Here is a 22357-nt window from a genome sequence, read left to right as displayed (position 1 = left end):
TATTACTAAAAAGTATAAAATTAAAGACGACGATTTAAAGCTACCAGATGTAGTTACCACTCTGATTAATTTTTCAATGAATAGAACTCTCTCCAAAATATACAAACTTTTATGTAATTTAGATAACAATATTGCCCTTCCAACAAAAAAATGGGATGCAGATTTGAGCATCAGCACAGATGAAAGCTTCTGGTCAGAACTTTGTCTAAACACCTTTAAACTGACAAAAAGTCCAAATCTGCAGCTAATCCATCTCAAAACTCTTCACAGAATTTACTACACTGGACAGAGGATGTTCAAGATGGGTCTCAGTAACTCAGACATTTGCGAGCACTGTGATAATAATCTACCCGACAGCTACATGCACGCACTGTGGTTCTGCACGCCTGTCCAGGCTCTCTGGCAGCAGGTATGTGCCGATTTATCAGTCTGGCTTAAGGTTTCAATCACTGCCTCACCGTCACTTTGTGTGCTTGGTGACATGAGTGCCATCGATATAGAAGAAGGATTAGCTTCTATCATTTTCATAACTCTTTGTATTGCCAAAAAAACTATTTTAATAAATTGGAAAAACAAGAAAAATATAAACATAAGTCAACACAGAAATCTGCTGTTTGATCATATCAGCTTGGAAAAAATGTCAGCCCAAAGCTCAAGTAACTTTGAAAGAATTCAGTCTCTCTGGTCTCCTGTGGTTGACTCCATGACTTAGGGGGTGGGGGGCTTGGTCGTCGCTGCTCCTTGCCCTTCTGCCGTGGTTTGGGGTGGGGGTCGGGGCTTCCGGTGCCTGGCGGGGGCGGTGGGGGGCTCCGTTGGTCGGGGGGTCGGGTCCGGTGCCTGGGTGGGGCGGGCTGGGGCGCTGCGTGGTCCTCTGGGCTTGGGTGTGGGGGTGCGTGGTGGGGGGTGGGGTGGTGGTCTGGCTTGGCTTGGGGGGGTGGTCCCTTTGCCTGTGCTGGGGGGGGTTGGCGGGGGGCCCTGCTCGGGGGGGGGGGGGGGCAGCGGCGCCGGATGGGCTGCCCATCTGCACCTGGGGCTGGGATCGGCCCTTCCCTGGCTCTGGGACGGGACGGGACAACCCTCTCGGGGCCCCCGGTCGCTCTGGGTGTCGCCCGCTTCGGCTGCGGGGTCTGGGGTGGGGTGGGGTGGGGGGCTTGTCGGCCCTGTCCTGTGGGGGGGCGTTCTGGGGGGGAGGGGGGGGCCCATTATTAGTACGGGTCGGGGGGGCTAGCGGGTCGGGGTCTCCGCTGAGGCAATCAGTGGTTGCCTCGGCCGGTTGGCCTCCTCGGTCCCGTCGAGGCCTGACCAGAGCTCTTCTAGGGCCGGCGTCTGGGGGTGGGGGCCTGGGCTTGCTCCGGGGGGGGCGACGCTTTCTGGCTCCTCTCTCTCTGTGTGGGGTGGGTGGTGCCGGGCCTGGGGTGTCGGCGCCTCCGGGGGTGGGCCCCTGGGCTGGGTGGCCCTGGCCCCTTTGCTGGGGGTGGGCAGGGGGACGGCTGTTTGACCACCGGGGGACAGTCTACCAGCTGTCCCCAACTTACCCCCTTCCTTATATAACCTCATATTAGGGTGAGGGGGTGGGGGGTCTAGCCTGCGATGCGCCTTGGGGGGGGGCTACTTGGGAGTGGCCCCCCTCCTATGGTTGCCGTATGGAGTGGGCCCCCCCTCTTTCGGTTTTATTTGCACCTTAGACATGTAGGGTCCTTGGTAGGGGGGGTGCTTGGACATCACTGCAAGCAAGCAGCTGATGTCCTCCTGGCACCCTACCCGCCAATTTTAACCGCACCTTAGACATTTAGGGCCCCTTGGTGTGGAGGGTGAGGGGACATCACTGTGAGTAATCAGGAGATGTCCCCTTAGTGCCCTACTCGCCAATTTTAACTGCACCCCCCTTAGTACACACACCCCTCCCCCTTCAATATATACATTCAAACATAAACACACACACATGCACACAAACACCCTCTCAAACACCCATACACGCACACACATTTTACAAGGAAGGTGGGACCTGGGTCCATCTGTCCCCTGCCCCTTCCCTGGTGGGGGGTGTGGGCCCCTTGGCGATGGCGGCCGTGTCCCTTGGGTGCCGGCTCCCTGGGCCCGGCGGTGCTCTCTCCGCGCGGTGGGGGGGTTCATATTACACCTGAGCCGGGGGTGTTCGTGTCCCTGGGGGGTGGGTCCTGGTCCTTGCCCCTGGGCGCTGGGCCCCGCCAAACTTCCAACATGGCCGAGCCTGGTCGGGCCATATTTATAACATCCCTTGTGGGCCGCCCTTTTTTCCCCGGGGTTCCCCCCTCCTGGGCGGGGGCGGCGGGCCCCTGCCTTGCTCCTACCTGGACCAACCGTGGGCCGGGTGGGTGGCTGCCTGGAGTGCGGAGCGGGTCTCCCTTGGGGGGTCCTGGCTCGTACCTGGGGTCGGGGCGGGGGGATGCCCGGAACTCCTGGGTGGTGGTGGGGTGCTCGTCTGGGGCTGTGGGCGTCCCTCTCCGGTGGGGCCCTGCGTTGGGCTCTTCCGGCGCGGCGGGGGGCTGCTTTCCTGGCTGGGCTGGGGCGGCGCTCTCTTTCCCTCTGCGCCTCCCTGCTCTCTGGCTCTGGGGGCCTCGCGGCGGTCCGGCTGGCCCTGGCCTGGGTGGCGGTCTTGGTCGCCCGGGGGGCGGTTGTTCCCTGCCTGTTCCCGTGTGGCGTTGGGGGAATTCCGGCTGCCGCTGCTGCTGCGGCGGGGGTATGGGTGTGGGGGTGGCTGGGCGCTCCTCCTCCTTCTTTTCACATTCCACCATCCATTTTAGAAGAACATAAACACTCACCTGAGCACAGGTGTTAGCTCACCTTTGCACTAATAGTTTGCATGATTGAATGAATGAAAGATTTCACACTAGTTGGTTTAAAGGCATAGGTATGCGTTCGTGAACACTATCTGTTTTGTGTGCATGTTGACATGTGGACATTTTTGCGGCTAGCAGGTGTGTTGATAATATTTGAGTGTGTGTGAACAGGCCCCGCCCTTTTTGTACTACATTTGAACCGTACCGTAACGATAAACAACCAGTAAACCTGTCTGCTCTATGCTGCTTCATGGTCTTACCCCTCTTCCCCTCCTATTATCACCCTCCTACCCCCCCTCTCTCTAACATCCCTCTCTCTTCTTCCCCTCTTTCCTCTTCCGTCCGGTCCAACACCAAAGATTTTCAAACATGATTGAAATTAATAAATTTTGGCCTCAATTACAAAAGGGGTTTATTCAGACATACCTTTGGTTTGTCTGAAGATGAATAACCCCTCTTGTTAAAATAAAATATGTCCAACACAAGAGGCCCTCAGCTCTCATCTGTTTGCCTAGCTGTTGGACAGGACAAGTTAAAAAAAAAAAAAAAAAAAAAAAAAAGTTAAGAGCTGAGTGATCTCAATGAGGAAAAATCACTATTTACTCATACAGCACTGCTTTTTTATTTTATTTTATTTTATTTTTTGCAAATTCAAGGTTTAGGTTCATAGCACATAGTTTGCTAAGTAGTTATAGCTCATCAAGAGCATTGAATCTTAAAACATTGATGTATAATTATTAGTTTCTTGAAAGAACTCCAGTGCATGTTCTTACTACTACTACTGCCTAACAAATTGGAATGAAACCACTAAACTTGAAAAACGATGTGGTCCAAAGTAAAAAAGATTACGATCAATCAATGTTTTTAGTTTATTTTATTTATACCAGATAACTTGTTCTTATTTCATATATTTAGTTGAAATTTCAATTGTATGCCTTGTTTGGGAAAACATTTATGGTTAAAAACTAAATTGTTTGGATAAAAAATGTAGCTGGTCCCTATTAAATAGTTTCAATATTCACTTTTGGGAAGAGACAGGACTTTCAGAATGTCTGAACTGTTGTTCACTCCATGCAACAGAGCGTCATTCATGAAAAATGTTTCATTTTGCAACCATTAGGACCATTTTATAGACCCGCTCTAAAGAAACTTGGGTCTTTGGTGTTTTTAATCTGTTCTCGTAGCATTTCTTTCACGATAAAAGACAGAATCAGGAGCAGAAGAAACAAATAGATTCAGATTTATTGTTTTTGTCTGAGCTGGCATCTGGTTCTAAACTGTACAGATGGTTAACTCCAATATCACTCGCCATTTTTGTTGCACCGCTAATGTTAGCTTGGGGATGTGAAGGGCTGTAAGCTAGCGGGAGACAGCGTAAACAAAGGGTTGTTGGGAAATGAGTGAACTCCTGATGCTCTGCAGAAACTATGTCCTTTTAGAAAACATTTTTCTTAATTTTGCCTAAAAATGGGATAATCGTAATTAAAAGACCACTGGGAACAGTTCCTCAGTAGTTTAAAACATGATCAGAGTCGGATGTTAACTGGTTGATGTAGTTTTTGAAGAAATCCTTTTTTTCAAACTCAATGACTGTGTTTAAATGCACCATATTTGATGTGAAAACATTCTGCTTATTGGGTTAGGTGTGCTGCAATGATAGGAACATTCCCATGTACAAATCTGTAAACATTTTTTTAATATAATTTGGGTCCTGCAATGTTTCTTTCCCCTCCTGAAAATAACTATATCTTACGTGCATGTTGTGATGAATGCTACTATTAATGTTTTTTTGTAGAAAAAAAAGTGTTTTTAGGTATTTTGCAGTTGGAACCAAGACGTTTTCTAGTCTGTCATTCATGACCAGATCACCCAGTTGGGTTAGAACACAAGGGTTAAACTCATTGACTGTATATGAGAACTGAACTGAGTGAGTGTGACGTCACCCATAGATAATGCCTTTGTTCCGGCTCCATCCAAATTATGTCAAATCAGTCGCCATTTTTTTGCAATCCGAACGTCGTCATGTGGGAACCAGATGTTGTCAGTAAGCAGTGAATGGTTCCAGTTGGTCTGAGTCATCATTTCTATGACAGCACTAATCAGGAGTGAGCTTGTTGGAAGTCCACACCCCTACCACTTACTAGTGGGCTCAAGAGAATCTGTCAATCAAAGGTTTGAACATCTGACGTGAGGCTACATACTTTAATGAGGCATGTGATTGTTCATTTTATAACTTGTACTACAGAAAAAATATGAGATATGATAAAAGGGTAGCAGAGCAAGAATGGTTATTCTGTCAAATAGAATGTGAGTAATGACTGTTTATTTCTTAGTGGAAATCAATGGGATTTTGGCTTTTTGGAGCTAGCGGGTACTTCCTGTTTGGAAGACCAGAGGGGAGGGGTCAGTGAGTCTTGTTCTCATGTGCAGTCAATGGTCAAACTCCAGACCTCGAGAGCCAGTGTCTGACCTTTTCTAACCAATCTGCTATTGAAGCTTCTTAGTGGCAAAACACACCTGACCCAGGTAATCAGCAGCAGGTAGGGCTGGGTTTCTAAAAAACCAGCCGGATGTTGGCCCTGGAGGACTGAGTCCAACACCCCTGGAGGTTTCTAATTCCATCAAAAAATCATGTTGAAAACCTCCTAAAAAAAGTTCTTGAGAGTATTTATTCCGGCTTTTTTCTTTTTTTTTTTTTTTTAACTTGTCCTGTCCAACAGCTAGGCAGACAGATGAGAGCTGAGGGCCTCTTGTGTTGGACATATTTTATTTTAACAAGAGGGTTTATTAATCTTCAGACAAACCAAAGGTATGTCTGAATAAACCCCTTTTGTAATTGAGGCCAAACTTTATTAATTTCAATCATGTTTGAAAATCTTTGGTGTTGGACCGGACGGAAAAGGAAAGAGGGGAAGAAGAGAGAGGGACGTTAGAGAGAAGGGGGGGGGGGGGGTGATAATAGGAGGGGAAGGGGGGTAAGACCATGAAGCAGCATAGAGCAGACAGGTTTACTGGTTGTTTATCATTACGGTATGGTTCAAATGTAGTACAAAAAGGGCGGGGCCTGTTCACACACACTCAAATATTATCAACACACCTGCTAGCTGCAAAAATGTCCACATGTCAGCATGTACACAAAACAGATAGTGTTCACGAACGCATACCTATGCCTTTAAACCAACTAGTGTGAAATCTTTCATTCATTCAATCATGCAAACTATTAGTGCAAAGGTGAGCTAACACCTGTGCTCAAGTGAGTGTTTATGTTCTTCTAAAATGGATGGTGGAATGTGAAAAGAAGGAGGAGGAGCGCCCAGCCACCCCCACACCCAGACCCCCGCCGCAGCAGCAGCGGCAGCCGGAATTCCCCCAACGGCATACGGGAACAGGCAGGGAACAACCGCCCCCCGGGCGACCAAGCCGGCCACCCAGGCCAGGGCCAGCAGGACCGCCGCGAGACCCCCAGAGCCAGAGAGCAGGGAGGCGCGGAGGGAAAGAGAGCACCGCCCCAGCCCAGCCAGGAAAGCAGCCCCCCCCCGCCGCGCCGGAAGAGCCCAACGCAGGGCCCCACCGGAGAGGGACTCCCACAGCCCCAGACGAGCACCCCACCACCACCCAGGAGTTCCGGGCATCCCCCCGCCCCAACCCCAGGTACGAGCCAGGACCACCCAAGGGAGACCCGCTCCGCACTCCAGGCAGCCACCCACCCGGCCCACGGTTGGTCCAGGTAGGAGCAAGGCAGGGGCCCGCCGCCCCCGCCCAGGAGGGGGGAACCCCGGGGAAAAAAGGGTGGCCCACAAGGGGTGTTATAAATATGGCCCGACCAGGCTCGGCCATGTTGGAAGTTTGGCGGGGCCCAGCGCCCAGGGGCAAGGACCAGGACCCACCCCCCAGGGACACGAACACCCCCGGCTCAGGTGTAATATGAACCCCCCCACCGTGCGGAGAGAGCACCGCCGGGCCCAGGGAGCCGGCACCCAAGGGACACGGCCGCCATCGCCAAGAGGCCCGCACCCCCCACCAGGTAAGGGGTAGGGGACAGATGGACCCAGGTCCCACCTTCCTTGTAAAATGTGTGTGCGTGTATGGGTGTTTGAGAGGGTGTTTGTGTGCATGTGTGAGTGTTTATGTTTGAATATATATATTGAAGGGGGAGGGGTGTGTGTACTAAGGGGGGTGCAGTTAAAATTGGCGAGTAGGGCACTAAGGGGACATCTCCTGATTACTCACAGTGATGTCCCCTCACCCTCCACACCAAGGGGCCCTAAATGTCTAAGGTGCGGTTAAAATTGGCGGGTAGGGTGCCAGGAGGACATCTGCTGCTTGCTTGCAGTGATGTCCAAGCACCCCCCCTACCAAGGACCCTACATGTCTAAGGTGCAAATAAAACCGAAAGAGGGGGGGCCCACTCCATACGGCAACCATAGGAGGGGGGCCACTGCCAAGTAGCCCCCCCCCAAGGCGCATCGCAGGCTAGACCCCCCACCCCCTCACCCTAATATGAGGTTATATGAGGAAGGGGGTAAGTTGGGGATAGCTGGTAGACTGTCCCCCGGTGGTCAAACAGCCGTCCCCCAGCCCCCCCCCAGCAAAGGGGCCAGGGCCACCCAGCCCAGGGGCCCCACCCCCGGAGGCGCCGACACCCCAGGCCCGGCACCACCCACCCCACACAGAGAGAGAGGAGCCAGAAAGCGTCGCCCCCCCCGGAGCAAGCCCAGGCCCCCACCCCCAGACGCCGGCCCTAGAGGAGCTCTGGTCAGGCCTCGACGGGACCGAGGAGGCCAACCGGCCGAGGCAACCACTGATTGCCTCAGCGGAGACCCCGACCCGTTAGCCCCCCCGACCCGTACCATTAATGGGCCCCCCCTCCCCCCCAGAACGCCCCCCCACAGGACAGGGCCGACAAGCCCCCCACCCCACCCCACCCCAGACCCCGCAGCCGAAGCGGCTGACACCCAGAGCGACCGGGGGCCCCGAGAGGGTTGTCCCGTCCCGTCCCAGAGCCAGGGAAGGGCCGATCCCAGCCCCAGGTGCAGATGGGCAGCCCATCCGGCGCCGCTGCCCCCCCCCCCCCCCCCGAGCAGGGCCCCCCGCCAACCCCCCCCAGCACAGGCAAAGGGACCACCCCCCCAAGCCAAGCCAGACCACCCCCCCACCCCCCCCACCACGCACCCCCACACCCAAGCCCAGAGGACCACGCAGCGCCCCAGCCCGCCCCACCCAGGCACCGGACCCGACCCCCCGATCAACGGAGCCCCCCACCGCCCCCGCCAGGCACCGGAAGCCCCGACCCCCACCCCAAACCACGGCAGAAGGGCAAGGAGCAGCGACGACCAAGCCCCCCACCCCCTAAGTCATGGAGTCAACCACAGGAGACCAGAGAGACTGAATTCTTTCAAAGTTACTTGAGCTTTGGGCTGACATTTTTTCCAAGCTGATATGATCAAACAGCAGATTTCTGTGTTGACTTATGTTTATATTTTTCTTGTTTTTCCAATTTATTAAAATAGTTTTTTTGGCAATACAAAGAGTTATGAAAATGATAGATGCTAATCCTTCTTCTATATCGATGGCACTCATGTCACCAAGCTGGCTTTTTTCTTGACATCACCCCTTATTGGAGCCCATCACCAGTGTCAGGGGCAGAAATCTAACAATTGCATAAGGTCATCTGAACCAGATTGAAGTTTTGTGTTTTTGAGGAATCTTTCATCCATTATCACCATTATTACCCCTCAACTTCCAGAAACCAGTTCTCCTTCAGAGCATCTCTAATGCTTCTGACATCTACACAGCTCGGGGAGCCTTGTTGCTCTGTTGGTGTTTAACCGTGCCTGAGTTTCTGTGAGACATGCTCGGCTGTGGGTCTCCTCTCGTTCGTTCCCTCCCGGGGTAATGAGCTGTAATGGATGGGGCCTTGAGCGTGACTGGAATACAGAAAGGCCCATCAAAGTGAAGCCCTGCACATCCCTTAAAATGACTGCTCAGTTGGCAAGAAAACACACTTTTAATCCTTATTTTAGCCTTAATTTCTATCCATACTACTCACATACGCTCATTTTTTGTTTTTTTTAATAGTAGGGTTATTTTCATTACTAAAAACTCTACTGTGTTTTTAGACGTCTTTATTAATGGAAAAGAAGTAAAACAAACAATTCTTTTATGTTTACTGTGTCATTTAATGTGTCCAGTATGCAAGAACAAGCTCTGTGCAAATAAATAAAATCCCAAACTGAAAAAAGAAATTCTTCTGATAAATATATTTCAATGGAAAACAAGCAGTGAAGAAATACTGATGGTTTTTTTAAACTTTTTTTTAAGATTTTTGTGAATATTTCTTTCAAAAATGTGAATTTTTCACAAATTACTCTTAATAAATTGTCTGATGGACAGAGGTTTGCAGTGCTCTGCAAAATACAAGCATGAACTGTGGAATGACAATCATTTTTGCAAAAAAAGGGGACTTTGATATTAACTTTAAAAAAGCATGAACAATATTAAGAAAGAATCTTTAAAAAAAATGTCATAATTAAAGACCAAAATTACGACTGAGTTTTAGAGCCACCAAAAAAAAAAAAAAGTTAAATTACGAGATTTTATCTCGTAAATTTACGACTTAAAATCTCGTAAATTTGCGAGAAAAAAGTCATAGATTAACAAGGAGAAAACACTGAGGTTGTCTGTTTATCGGAGCCTAGCTTGAAGATGAAATATGTGGAGCCATTTGTGAAGCTTTATTTCCGGATTATTATAGGTTTAAAACAAAGAGATTCTGAACCTTTTGTTGATTCAAAATCAGATTATTGTCAGTGGAGCCGGCTTTCCGGGGTTTTGAGTCGGTAAAGCAGAGTTTTATATGTAAAATAAGGAGCTCAGAGACACGTTTGGGTGTAGAGGACCGCTGCAGCCTTTATCCTCCTTTTCATTCACAAACCCTGAAGTTCATTTGTCACCTAACGTCATCAACCTTTCATCAGAACACCAATGCGGAAGTAAACAGTGTTACATACGCCCCCTCCTACAGATGAAGCGTCCCGTTTCAGCATAAAACAATAAAGAGGAATGAAAATAGTCTATTCTATTAGCATTAGAATGTTGAAAATGCCCAAAAAGTGCTCCTCCTCAGACGGAAGCGTCACACAGACATAGAGATCTTGTCTTTAATGGAGGAAGAAAGGATTGAAGTGGAAAGCTGGAGGGACACCGATGACTTCATTGGGCTGCAGAGATCCTGCAAACCACCCATCAATAAATAAAACATTAATAAATCAAACAAATGAGCTTCCAGACATTTGGAACGTTATCAATAAACATTCAGATCACCTGTTCAACTGAGTTTAGTCGGTCTGCTCTGCTGCTGCTCTGCAAGCTCACTTCCACTTAAATCTTGTAAATTTACGAGTTTTTTCCCATAAATTTACGAGTTTTTATCTCCTAAATTTACGATATAAAATCTCGTAAATTTACTTTTTTTTTTTTTTTGGTGGTCCTAATACTCCGTCGTACAAAATAGATATTTTAAAAATGAACAAAATAAAACTTAAACTGTTAGCTAAAAAAAGTTCAATCTCAGAGAAACCACCCCCCTGAGCAATTTGCCAAAAAAAATAAAACGTTTTCTTTGTGTAAGATGGAAAAGGTAGAGAGGTTTAAAAGATGTGATGTTGTCCTATGAACCTACATTTACTCTTTTCCAGTTAAGATTCGAAACAAGAACAATTTTTAACTACTGATTTGAGTTTTGGTGAAAAGAACAAATTTCACGCCCTGACAAACAGTTGCGGCGCCGATCTTGGAAAGCCATGAGTTGAACCCATTCCAGTCGGTGCGATTCCGCCTGCTGTTGACGTTGTGAGGCAGCCCAGAGGACTGCGTGGAGTCTGCTGAAGCTGTGCTGCAGCGGCTGAACACGTCACTTCACATAAACGGATTCGAGCAGACAGAAAGTCATCTTGGCGGACTCAGGGAGAGAAAATCTGCTTGATTACAAACTTTACACACTCTCTCCTTGCTTTCAAATTGAAAGCACATGGAGATTTTCTGAGCATGCCCAGTAGACGAAGCAAAAAGGCAAGATATGATAGTTTATTTTTCTACTCATGGATCAAACTCATGGATCAACCCTGAGCAGAAATGTTGTCTATCCAATGACCTTGGACAGAGTCACAAATTGGGACTCCAGGCACTTATCTAAACTTTTGCCACAAATTTACAGCAACAAAATATTTGTTCCTGATTTATTCATTATCAGCGCCTTTCAGAGAGTGTGGAGGTTTAACTAAATGTTTGAAACTCCATTCTTTCTTCAAATGATGTTTGTGTTTGATGAGAGAGATTGCAGAGCAGCAGAGGACATATGGCTCAGTAAAGAAATAAGATAAAAGGATTTACAATATTTAGATTGGCATTCTGGAGGCAGAGAGGTTTGAGAAGAAAAGGGTCTAAAAGGAGGGTTGGTGTGACGTCAAATCTTAAGTGGAAGCATCTGAAGGATGTAAAGGTTTTACATTTCACCATCTGTCTATCCAGCATGTCAAAGAGCATGTCTGGCATTATTCTCGCTTCCTTTTTATGGCGTATAAGCCAGCGCTGGCTTGGGTTGCTAAATTGAGCAACTGGCTGAGTTTACTTGTCTCTATTTTGCATCCATAGCAACTGAACTGAGCGAGATTCCTCCTCGTTTTGACGAGAAACCTGCAGAAAGTTTTTAAAACTTTGGTGCAAAGATTCTGTGTTTCCTGAAGAACAATCCTGCAACAACTGAGGATTTAATTGTTCCATGATGGTCGGTGTTTTTACGTTCAGATCTATAAATCAAAGTGGATGCCGGTGTCGAACCAGGATCAGCTTCAAGGAAATGAAAAACCAGATTGTACTGTTTTTTTATATATATATATTTAAAAATAAAAAACAGTTTTGTTGAAAATTTATATATATAAAGAAATGCGGAAACATGAATAACATGTTACCAAATGAAAACAAAAATATGTTTGTAATAGCTTCCGGTTATGTATTTTACATTTTAGTGTTTTGTTTCTCTCCCTCTGTCCTTTCAGTCCTCAAATTATATTCTCCATTCAGACTTAGTTTTTGTCCCTAATTTTATGTGTGGACGGGGCTTTGAGCCCATTCGTTACTGGAACATGATTGACATTGGGTAGTTGAGGATATGATGACGTCATTTCTGCTTCAGAACAGCGTCTTATGGCGGCGCCGCTTGTGTCAACCATCCTCTGATGTAACCTATATGTCGGAGAGCCTTATCACTTATGTAGGCCACATTTCAAGTTTTCAGTATCTATAAATTTCTTTTAATTTACTTTTTTTTAAACCCAAATTCTCAATATAAATGTTTTTTCGTGTTAAAATGTTTATACCTTTTTGTTTGTTTATTTTCTTAGAGGTGACCCTGATTTGACTATATTTTTTTTTCCTTTTTGTACTTATTTTGAAAAATTTTGAAGAATAGAAGCTTTTGGGGATGAAGATTTTAGTTTACTACTTACCTATCGCACATATCATCATTGGTAGGACACGACTCCACAGATCTTCAGTCTTTGAATACTCTGGAAAACAAACTCTAGTAACGTAAATCTATTAATAAACGGTGAACACATTTGTCAGCCTCACATTACATCTCTGCAGTTCACTAAAAATAGAGTTTTTGTGGTTCTCAGACCTAAACTTGTAAAGCCTGAACAACTAAAGTGAAGGAACAATGCAGACAGATTGACTTATGTGGCGTATAAGCAGCTCAGCTCTGCTAGTGATGCCTTATCAAAATAAAAGCCTAAATATATGACTCAATGTGCATTTGTATCTGAAATGTTCCCTTGTCTTTTTATTGTTTCCATTATTGCATGATTTGCCAAACATAATAGGAGCATAAAGTTAGTAAATATCATGGTTTATTTACTTTTTTTAATTGTTTTTTTCAGAGCCTAAAAAAAGATTTCTGGTTCTTCCATCCTCCAAAGTATAAATTGAATGAGTCGTTATAGGTATAGATAAAAGTACAAAAAATACAATTTATAATAATTTTATCCTTTTTTAGAGTAAAGTTTTAAAGTAAGTCCTGGTATTTTAAATAAGTTTTTTTTTTGTATGTTTACCTTCATAATTTAGAAATGCAGGACGTGACGAGAACTTTTTCTCCAAATGAGTCACGGCCGGAGACATTCTCACAGCAAAAAGGGCGTGTTTGTTCTGAGCGCGCTCACTATGAGCCCTGTCTTGTCTGAGTCTTTACACTGTGCTTTTAAAATCAAAGACACATGAAGTTACAGATTTTTACCCTGTATATAAATTAAATAATAATAAAAATAAAAATAAAAACTGATAAAATTCACTGCATTTTTCAGGGATTGCTTTAATGTAAAACTGAAGTCTAAGCAGTGCTAGTGTTGCTCTTTTCTGATATGTCATCAGTGGTGAGGGGATTGCACGCGTTCTGAGTGAGATTATTAGACATCATTTTTAGTGTGGAGTCTTCAGGAGCCGTGGCCTTTTAGGTACATGTAGTTAATTCTATGGAGGGGGGTATTAGTGATTGGTTTTTGTGGAATGAAGATGGGTAGATTTAGTTTTACCTAATAAGATTAAATGAACCAGAAAGAATGTACCTTTTTAGCTTTTAAGCTGATCGGATAATAGAGGGTAAGTCTGTAAAATGTATGCAGCACAAAGAGCTGATGGGCATTTCTGAAAAGAAGGCAGAGATCAAGAAAGCTTTTCTGGTAAGAAGAAGAAAAAAAAACAATTAGTCTCTTGAGGCAAAAAAAAAAAGGAAAAAAATCAGCCAAAGTTTCAGGTATTTTGTCACACACCTGACAAGATGTGATTATCAGCGTTTCATCCAAATACTGTAGAAGAAGTCAGCTTTGATTCACTACAAACTGGAAAAAAAAACAGATGTCTGTTGTGAAAGAGAAGAAGCTTTGCAGCAGTCTAAGTAATTCTAATTGAACGGTTTTCTCTCATCTCAGGTAGTAAGGGTTTCATGTTGACCCAGTTTCTATTCAAACTACACTTGTTTTCTGAAGTTACATTTTCAAAATATTAATATATGCAGTATACAATTAGCAGAAAACCAGTGATTTAATGATAAAAAGTTGCAAAATAAAGGCTGAAAACTGTGGAACACGAGACAGCAAATAAGTCACATGAATGCCTGATGGTTTGCTCACTTCTCCAAGCGTTGATCAAGATTTTTTAAAAACGTGAAATGTTTTAAATGTTTTATGGGTTTTGCTTCCAACCACTAACTTTTCCTCCAAAAACCCAGAAGAAGGATCTCTCCTTAAAGTCCCACTTGGTTTGTTTTTTATTTTGTCCCTCCCAGGAAGGAAAGTCTCTGCTGGGATGTAAAATGTAATGAAAAACAGAGAAAAACATGATGCATCTGCAACCACAAGTATGATGGTTCATTAAATATGTATGACTAAATCAAAATCCTTTCATATTAGCTAGCTTTAGCCAATGGAACTGTTAGTTGCTGTTACTTTTTTATAAGGTTAAGCCAAAATACACCGCTCTATAGCGCTCTCTGCTGGACGTATGACTAATTTTAAGAAAGAATCGTCTTTTAGAGAATTTTAGAAGAAAATGGAACTATTTTTTTAAAAGCCATGGAATTGGAATTGATTTATTTCAAGCAATCAAAACAAAAAAGAAGAAGAAATATATCCATAGTTTATCAGTATTTATATGTCTTATATCTTAATATATATTTTTAGCTTTTACCATCTTATATATTAGATAAGATAAGATAAGATAAGATAAGATAAGATAAGATAAGATAAGATAAGATAAGATAAGATAAGATAAGATATTCCTTTATTCGTCCCACGATGGGGAAATTTCCTTTTTGCGGCAGCAGTACAGGGCAGAGAGAGAGCAATATATAAAAGAAAGTTTTATATCAATATGGAGTCAATATACTCACATATATACACAATATACACATACATTTCCCAAAAAAAATTGCACAGGATGACCATATATCGGTTATTGCACAGGATAAAAGAAATATGACAGAGCCGATGATTTTGGTTAACGTGGTTCACTGGGAGCAGTTAAGGTTGTACAGTCTAACGGCAGCAGGTAGAAACGACCTGCGGTGTCGCTCCTTCAGACACTTAGGATGTCTCAGTCTGACGCTGAAGGAGCTGCACAGAGAGGACACGGACTCATACATGGGGTGGGCGTCGTTCTCCATCATGGATGATAGCTTAGCTACCATCCTCCTCTCTCCCACCTCCTGCACTGAGTCCAAAGGCAGCCCCAGAACGGAGCTGGCCTTCTTCACAAGCTTCTCCAGCCGCTTCCTTTCTGCAGCCGAGATGCTGCTACACCAGCAGACCAATCCATAAAAGATGGCTGATGCCACTACAGAGTCATAAAAAGTCTTTAGGAGTGATCCCTGCACTCCAAAAGACCTCAGTCTCCTCAGCAGATAAAGTCTGCTCTGTCCTTTTTTGTACAGTGCTTCTGTATTGTGTGACCAGTCCAGTTTACTGTTGAGGTGAACACCCAAGTACTTGTATGAATCCACTCTCTCTATGTCCCTTCCTTGGATGTTCACCGGTGCTAATGTAGAGTGAGTGTGCCTGCGAAAATTAGATTTACTGTTTGCAGTCATTACTCTACAGAAGTAACGAGTTTATTCTTTTTTTTTAGCATTTGCTGAGGAATTTTGTGCCTCACCTTTACTCTTTTACGCAATAACTCCTGTTTAAAACAATTAACTTGCATTTTTCTGAGGTCTGAGGATGGAGGACATGTGGAAAGAAAATTAAGATCAAAATTGCATTTCTGAGTATTTATTTATTCAAGCGGGCCACAAGCTTCCTCCTCCGCTTAATTCTGACGCATCCATTTGCAGACAAATGGATCCATGTACATCTTTGTTTCTGAGCTGGCTTCTGGCTCAGAACTGTACGGCTTGATAGCTGCAATATTGCTCGCCATTTTTGTTGCACCAGTAGTGTTAGGTTGGGGCTGTGAGGGACTGTAAGCGAGTAACAGATGGTCTTGCCCACAACTCTAACAACTACTGCCGCTCTGCAGAAGCTAAGTCCTAGAAAACAATACAGGTTTTTTGATAAAAACAGCAAAATCTTAAATAAAAGATCACTGGGAATGCTTCGAAAGTGGATCGAAAGGAAATTGGAGTTGGTCTTTTAATATAGAAAAATTAAAAATGTTTGTACAGAAAATTCCAAAATAGTTGGAGTTTTGTTTTTATTTTTGAAAATTGATGCCAAACAGGGAAAAATTATAAATTGAAGTGAAATTAGGTGCTTCTGGTATAAGGATGCTTTAATGTTCAATAAAAAGGAAGTTTTCAGTTAAAATTCATTCCAAATATTACACCCTCCTGTGTCGTCCACCTGGTTCCCCTTTTCTGAAGCCTCCCTTGTGTCTGACGTGAACTATTGTTTGCTGATAGGTGTGAACCTGTGACCCGCACATGCACGGGTGTGCGTGAGCGCCTGAGGAAGCGGGTGATGTCATGTTCAATGACATCACTGCAGACGTGCAGGGAGTGCAGATTAGTGGCCACGGCTCCTCTGAGCAACCCCTCCACGGCTGCCCCGTCTTATCGGTCTGTCCTTTCCCAGCTCTTATCCTCATGCAGCGGCCCTGCCACCCCCTGAGCTCCAGGAATAGCTCCCTTCTCCGTCCTGCCCGTCCACCAATCCCGACTTCAATTGACCGTGTCAAAGCCCTCCCACCTCCTGCCTCTGCCTGACTGGCACCGAGTCTTCTAGCCGAGGCGGAGTTGGACTCTTGATCCGTGCTTGCAGACCATCTCGCAGCAGCTAGCAATAAAAACGGCACTCCTCGCAGCAAAGTTGACAGGACAAAGACCACACACGCTCCCTCTGGAACCACCCAGGGAGGGGGCAGGGCCAGGCTAGGCTGCCCATGCTCCCTCCACAACTCCTGCAAGCTCCTCCCTGTGGAAGCAGAAAGGGATGGAGGATCCAGTCAATCACTGACACAGAAAGAAAAGCATTTTAAAAGGAGTTTGTTTTGAGGGGGAGGAACCCAAGGAGACACGGGGAGCAGAGCTCCCTGCCTTTGACTTCAATTAATGAGGAGTGAGGGGAGTAAACAGAGGAGGAAAAAAGGGTGTGTGTCCCAATTCGGAGACGCCATGGGAAGTAGGGCATGCCCTGGTGAGGAAGGGCGGGTTGGGGGGGGAAGCATTGTGGTGCCGTTTCTCCACCCCTCGCCTTAAAGCAGCAGCAGGAGGAGAGGGAGACGCAGTTGGGCAGAGAAGGAGGAAGAGCGGCGCGCGTGAGGAGTAAGAGGAGGCGAGCAGTGATCTACATGTACGGCGGGGGGAAAATGGAGCTCTGAAATCGCCTTTGCCCTGATCCGTCTCTGCCTTTCCCGCCTCCTCTCCTCCTCCTCTTCTTCTCCTTCTCGGTATTTTCCTCTCCTTGTGATTGCTCTGCGAGATTTTCACAATGCTTGGTGAGTGCTTTCCTGCTCCTCCACATGTACTGTCTTGCCATCTTTTGTGTAGCTTGTGAGATAAAGATTTCACTGTGTTGCCGTGATGCGAGAAACCGGCTCCATCAGACTGTTTACACTCCTTTGCCTCTTCATACTCCAGCTGTGCTGCTCTGTTTGCTTGTCTCTCAGTGGCAATGCAAGGGAGGTTGCCCCCCTGAACAGTTTTCTCAGCTGCAACCTGCATGCATTCAGAATAGAACCTCATAATTATCCTCCAAACAAGTTTTTCTTTTTGTTTGGTTTGATAGTCCGTCCAGCCGACCGAGTGTTAATCCTGCTTGTAGCTGCATCCCATGAAACCGGCCTGTGTGACTGAAACCAGCCAGCTAACACAAATCAGATGACTGGGCCACACTGCGAGGTCAGCTGCCGGTTTTTGGCCAACGCTTCCATTCTGGATGGATGTTGGAGACTATTAGCGGTTCAAAGAGAGCCTGTGTCACTGTGGGAACCACGCCGCCGTCCTCGCAGGGGCCGCCATCCGCAAAAACCCCTCTGGGAGTCTCAGTCTGCACGTTTATTTATCTGGGAGTAAGTCGCTCCAAATTATCACACCGACCATCACTGAGTGATTTGCATTTCATGGGTGAATGATTAAAACATAGCTGCTGATTAGGATTTGATGTCTCACAAACATCCATGCTCCAGTTATTACACCGTCCACACAGCTGCAGCAAACTGAAAGACATATACGCTTCTAAAAACAGACTTTGACAAGGATTGCAGACTGGAAACAAATGCAAAGATGCATAATTTTGTGCAAAACAAGAAGTTCTAGAAAGATTTGTGGTGAATTTGCAGGTATTTTATTGTGTCAAGTAAAAGTCACCTCTAATTGTAAAATAATTCTTGTTAAATTTAGTGGAAATGTCATTTTGTGCCTCAATTTTAGCATGTATAAAATTATTGATTAAGAAAATATAAAAAATTTTCATAGAAACTTTCTTTTTGCACCCTCAGGGAAAACGTTTTTGAATCAAGATTTGCTTTTTCAAGTGTCTAAAATTAACCAAAAATGTTTGGTTTTGGTCATTCCCCTGCAGAATCCAGTACCAAAGCCCGCCTGGTGGCCTTTCTGTTGAGACAAAACTGAATTTAAATGCGTGAATATGCATACTCTGTGGTTTTGTGCAACAATATGAGGATATTTTTCCTCCATTCAAAAGCAGTGACTGTGCTTGCATGTGTGAACAAACGTTTCCGCTTGTACTAATGTGTGTTCACACGTTTGCATCCAGAGGTTTGCTTCTGTTGGGAGCGTGGATGCCTGATCTGAGCGTCTGTGTTAGATAAGACGGACTGAACAGGATTAAGGCTGCAGGAAAAAGCGATGAGGAGGATGAAGAGGAGCTGTGGAGGAGAGAAAAATAAGATGACTGAAACGACAGTCAGCAATTGTTTATGCTCCAACGTTCTAGGAGACTAGAGCTCTTTTGTACATTGGCTGTCTATTCAGATTCTCATTTTCAATGAAATAAAACACATTTGATGTTAATTTAAGCTGTATTAGTGCATTACAGTGTGGTGCAGTTTCACTTCCAGCTACTTTTTTTCTGATTTTGAAACAGAATTCAGCACTTTTAAAGTTTGGTGGGCCTCTCTTTTGAATGCTGGCCTTTAATTCATCTGATTTTAAAAAGAAATTTCGTTTCGTTTTGGTTTCGTTGCACCAGTATAACTTACCTTTAGATAATAAAAGCATAACAAGCCACTTTTCTGAAAGGATAAACCTAACAATGCAGTTACAAAGTCATATTTACATTTCTTTAGTTGCATCTATGACGAATAACAAAAGTAGGAATACATCTTTTTGGTAATAATTCACATTTTTGAGGAAATAATGGTGGTTAAAAGAGCAAATAATTTAAATCTGCAAAGAGAAAAAAAACACAAACATGGGGCTGACTTAGTAAACTGGATTATTTCTAATTCTTTTCACATATGAATGGTTTATAAATCTGTGCTAAGTGGCTTAACAAACACATTCGTTTATGGGGGTAAAAAAAGGAAAAAAGCAGCCAAGATTACAAGAAATGAGGAATTCCTGAAAAATAGGCTTCAACTTGGAGAATTGTTGATTTTTGGGAGATTTTTATTTTATTTTCTGAGAGACTTAACATCAGTGTGGATCATCTCTGTCATTTCATTGATTTACTGGAAGTGGATGAAGTGGAGCAGAGCATTTGACCAGACACGTGCCCATAAAGGGTGGGAGGGGGAGGGGGTATGCACGGGGGCTGCTGCCAGGGCTAAGCACTTAAACAACAATATTTAATTGTGAGCGCACGGATGTCTCCCACATGATGCAGCACATTTTTAAGGCTTCATTAGAAGCCAGCAGTTTGGCTCACGTGTGCGGGATTTATCCGTCAGACCCCGACATGAGAGTGGCATTTAGGCTCGTTGGAGTCCAAGTGATTAACCTGAAAAGGATTTGGAGCATGAACGGGAGACGGAACGTCAGGCCTCCACACGAAATGTCTTGTTTTCGAAAAAACGGTGGAAGTTTGGCTCTGCGGAGAGCGTTCGTCAGCATTATTCTTGATCCCTCAACCCTGTGTGTGGGAAGGGATGAAACAGGAACATATGGCTACAGTGGGGCAGTGTTGTGCAGTGTCAATAATTGAATCATTCATTTGCTCTCTAATGCCCTGAAGACTGCAGTGCAGAGTCAATAAGAACAACAGGGACAGATAGCTCACATCTTTCTGTAATTCTGTGCTTTTCCCTCATCTTTTTAACCAGAAGTATCGACATTTAAGTCTGTGTTTCTGCCTCCGTGCATCACTTCAGACACCAAACAGGTTCTGATCCCATCAGAACTGCCTTTGAATTCTAACGAGCAAAGATCCGTAGGCCTATTACACAGAACCAGCAACTACTGATACAAATGAAATCTTCAGCAAATTAGACAAAGAGGGTTTGTCTGAAAATCCTATTAAGAGGAAGAGTTAGGGTGAATCCTAATTCTATCTGTTTAAAAGTGATCCCGCTGCTAAGTGCTGCATTTCTGGTCAAAGAGAGTTCACAACCACAGAAGAGGATTTAATTTGGTCTGTTTTAAAAGTTTTTTTAGTGAAATTGGAGCCAGGATTAAAAAGTTCTTGTTTAGGAAGATGTTTGATGAAAAAAAGATCAGTGTTCACTGTTCACAATAAATATGAATCATAAAGAACATAAAGTCATAGAATTCAATATCTGATTGCCCCATGCCCTTAGAGCCTCCTTCACTCAAAATAATGATACACTTGTTCCACAAGCGTCACATGGCTCATTAAGATCACTTTTCTTTTTCTTTACTGTATTTTTCACTCTATTGGGTGCACCTAAAGTGTATTTAGTTTTTTAGTTTTTAAACGGTAGTACTTTATAATTCTGAGCGCCTTACATACAGATTCATTTTGGTTGTGCTCACTGATGTGAAGCGATTATAAAAGACACACGGCACTCTGTTAAAATGTTTGGCTGTGTGTAGCGGTGTCAGAGCATTTTTTGTTTTTTTTCATCAACGAGGTTGGGAGTTATTTTAGCCAAAGCAAGGTTTGTTTTAGCGGTATCAGTCGCTTTTTTACATGTTAGAAACAAGTCTCAGAGCTACTGTGAATAAAGTATGAGTTTCTCTGACTCTTTTGTCTTGCGCCTTATACATGACGGAATTTTGTAAATAGACCATTCATTGACAGTGTGCCCTTATAGCCCGCTGCGCTTCATATTAAGGAAAATACTATCATTAATTCTAGATTGTTGGAGCCACAAAAGAGCCGTGGTGCTGTTAACACCATCTCAGGGGACGTATGTTTCACTCCTGAGTAGCACAGATTTCCATTGTCTTTACAGAAGAAGAAAAAACAGCTTCAGTGAGGTCCATTGTCGCCCCTCTTTATCTGGAAACACTCGCATCTGACAAAATATCCTCTAAAAACATCCATATAAATATCCAGGGCCCATCTGTTTAAGGTAGTGCTTAGTCTTCAGTATGCGCGACCTCAACTTAGTGTTTCACCAACAAGATAAGAAACTTGCTGAGCTCAGAAATGAATCATTACTCTGCAGTGTTTGGTTTTTAAGTGTGGTTGGCAGGACGAGGGGCCTTAACTAATGGCTGCCTTCTCCCTGAGTTGCCTGATAAAATGGCAAAGGTTTTTACATGATGCTTGTTGAATACTAACGTTGATAAAAACGGGCACTTAAGGATTCTAAGAAACGTAAGAAACATCCAAAAAGTCCAACTTGAAACTTTTTTGGCGAGTTAATGAGTTTTCAGTAAATATTGTGTCTTAAAATATCAGGTTCATGTGAAACGACAAACCAGTTAAAGACTTGAGGAACCAGTTTGTCTTTTAGCATGTACTGCTGTTGGTTTTTAAAGTCCCACTCCGATCATCTTTCGATCTATTTTCAAAGTGTTCCCAGTAGTCCTGTAATTATAATTTAGCAATTTTTAGCCAAAACCCGTTGTTAAGGACATAGTTTCTAAAGAGCGGCAGTAAGTTATCAAAAATTTGCCTCTGAGTGGCTGTTGGTACTAAGCAACCCCACCCCATTGTTTTCCTTCCCATTGCTGAGAGCTCTCTGTTTACACTCTCCTCCAATTTACAGACTGTCACACCTCCAACCTAACATTATCGGTGCAACAAAAGAGACGAGCATAATGAAGCTACCCAGACGAACAGTTTTGTGCCAGCTCAGACGAGAAAAACGAAGACGTACGTAGATCTAGTCATCTAGAGCAGAGCAGGGAGCTACTAGCCCGCCCAGAGTATTTTCGACATGACAAATACGTTATTTTTTAAAGCGCATTTTTTGTCTGCTCCTGACTTAATTGAAATAAAGAATAAAGAAATACTCTGAAATGCAATGTTGAGCTAAACTTTCTTTATAAATGTCATCCATCATGCGAAAAATGCCACAAGAGCATGTTAAAAAAACAGCAAAGATGTCATTTTCATTGGAGTGGGACATTAACTTATAGATTTAAAGACTAGCTGTATGTTTACCAGAGTTCCCTGTGC

At 44.5% G+C, this 22357-nt stretch overlaps 1 protein-coding gene across 6 annotated transcripts in view; it reads left to right on the top strand.

Annotated features, from left to right (window-relative positions):
• Nucleotides 1–22357, top strand: part of dab2ip (DAB2 interacting protein) — a 153674-nt gene that overhangs the window by 65856 nt on the left and 65461 nt on the right. The window contains exons 1-2 of one of the 6 annotated variants that reach the window (XM_023960458.1): nt 16665–17303; nt 17594–17876. The exons of 4 other annotated variants lie outside the window; for them this stretch is intronic. In XM_023960458.1, the coding sequence (XP_023816226.1) occupies nt 17686–17876 (191 nt within the window). In that variant the 5' untranslated portion in view covers nt 16665–17303; nt 17594–17685. Of the gene's footprint in view, nt 1–16664; nt 17304–17593; nt 17877–22357 lie in introns of those variants that run through there. One more of the 6 variants, XM_023960460.1, reaches the window with a different exon arrangement.

The sequence above is a fragment of the Oryzias latipes genome, chromosome 12 (assembly GCF_002234675.1).
Source record: "Oryzias latipes chromosome 12, ASM223467v1".
Classification (NCBI taxonomy): Eukaryota; Metazoa; Chordata; class Actinopteri; order Beloniformes; family Adrianichthyidae; genus Oryzias; species Oryzias latipes.
The sequence above is the reverse complement of the archived record's forward strand: the minus strand, read 5'-3'. Positions and strand labels throughout refer to the sequence as shown.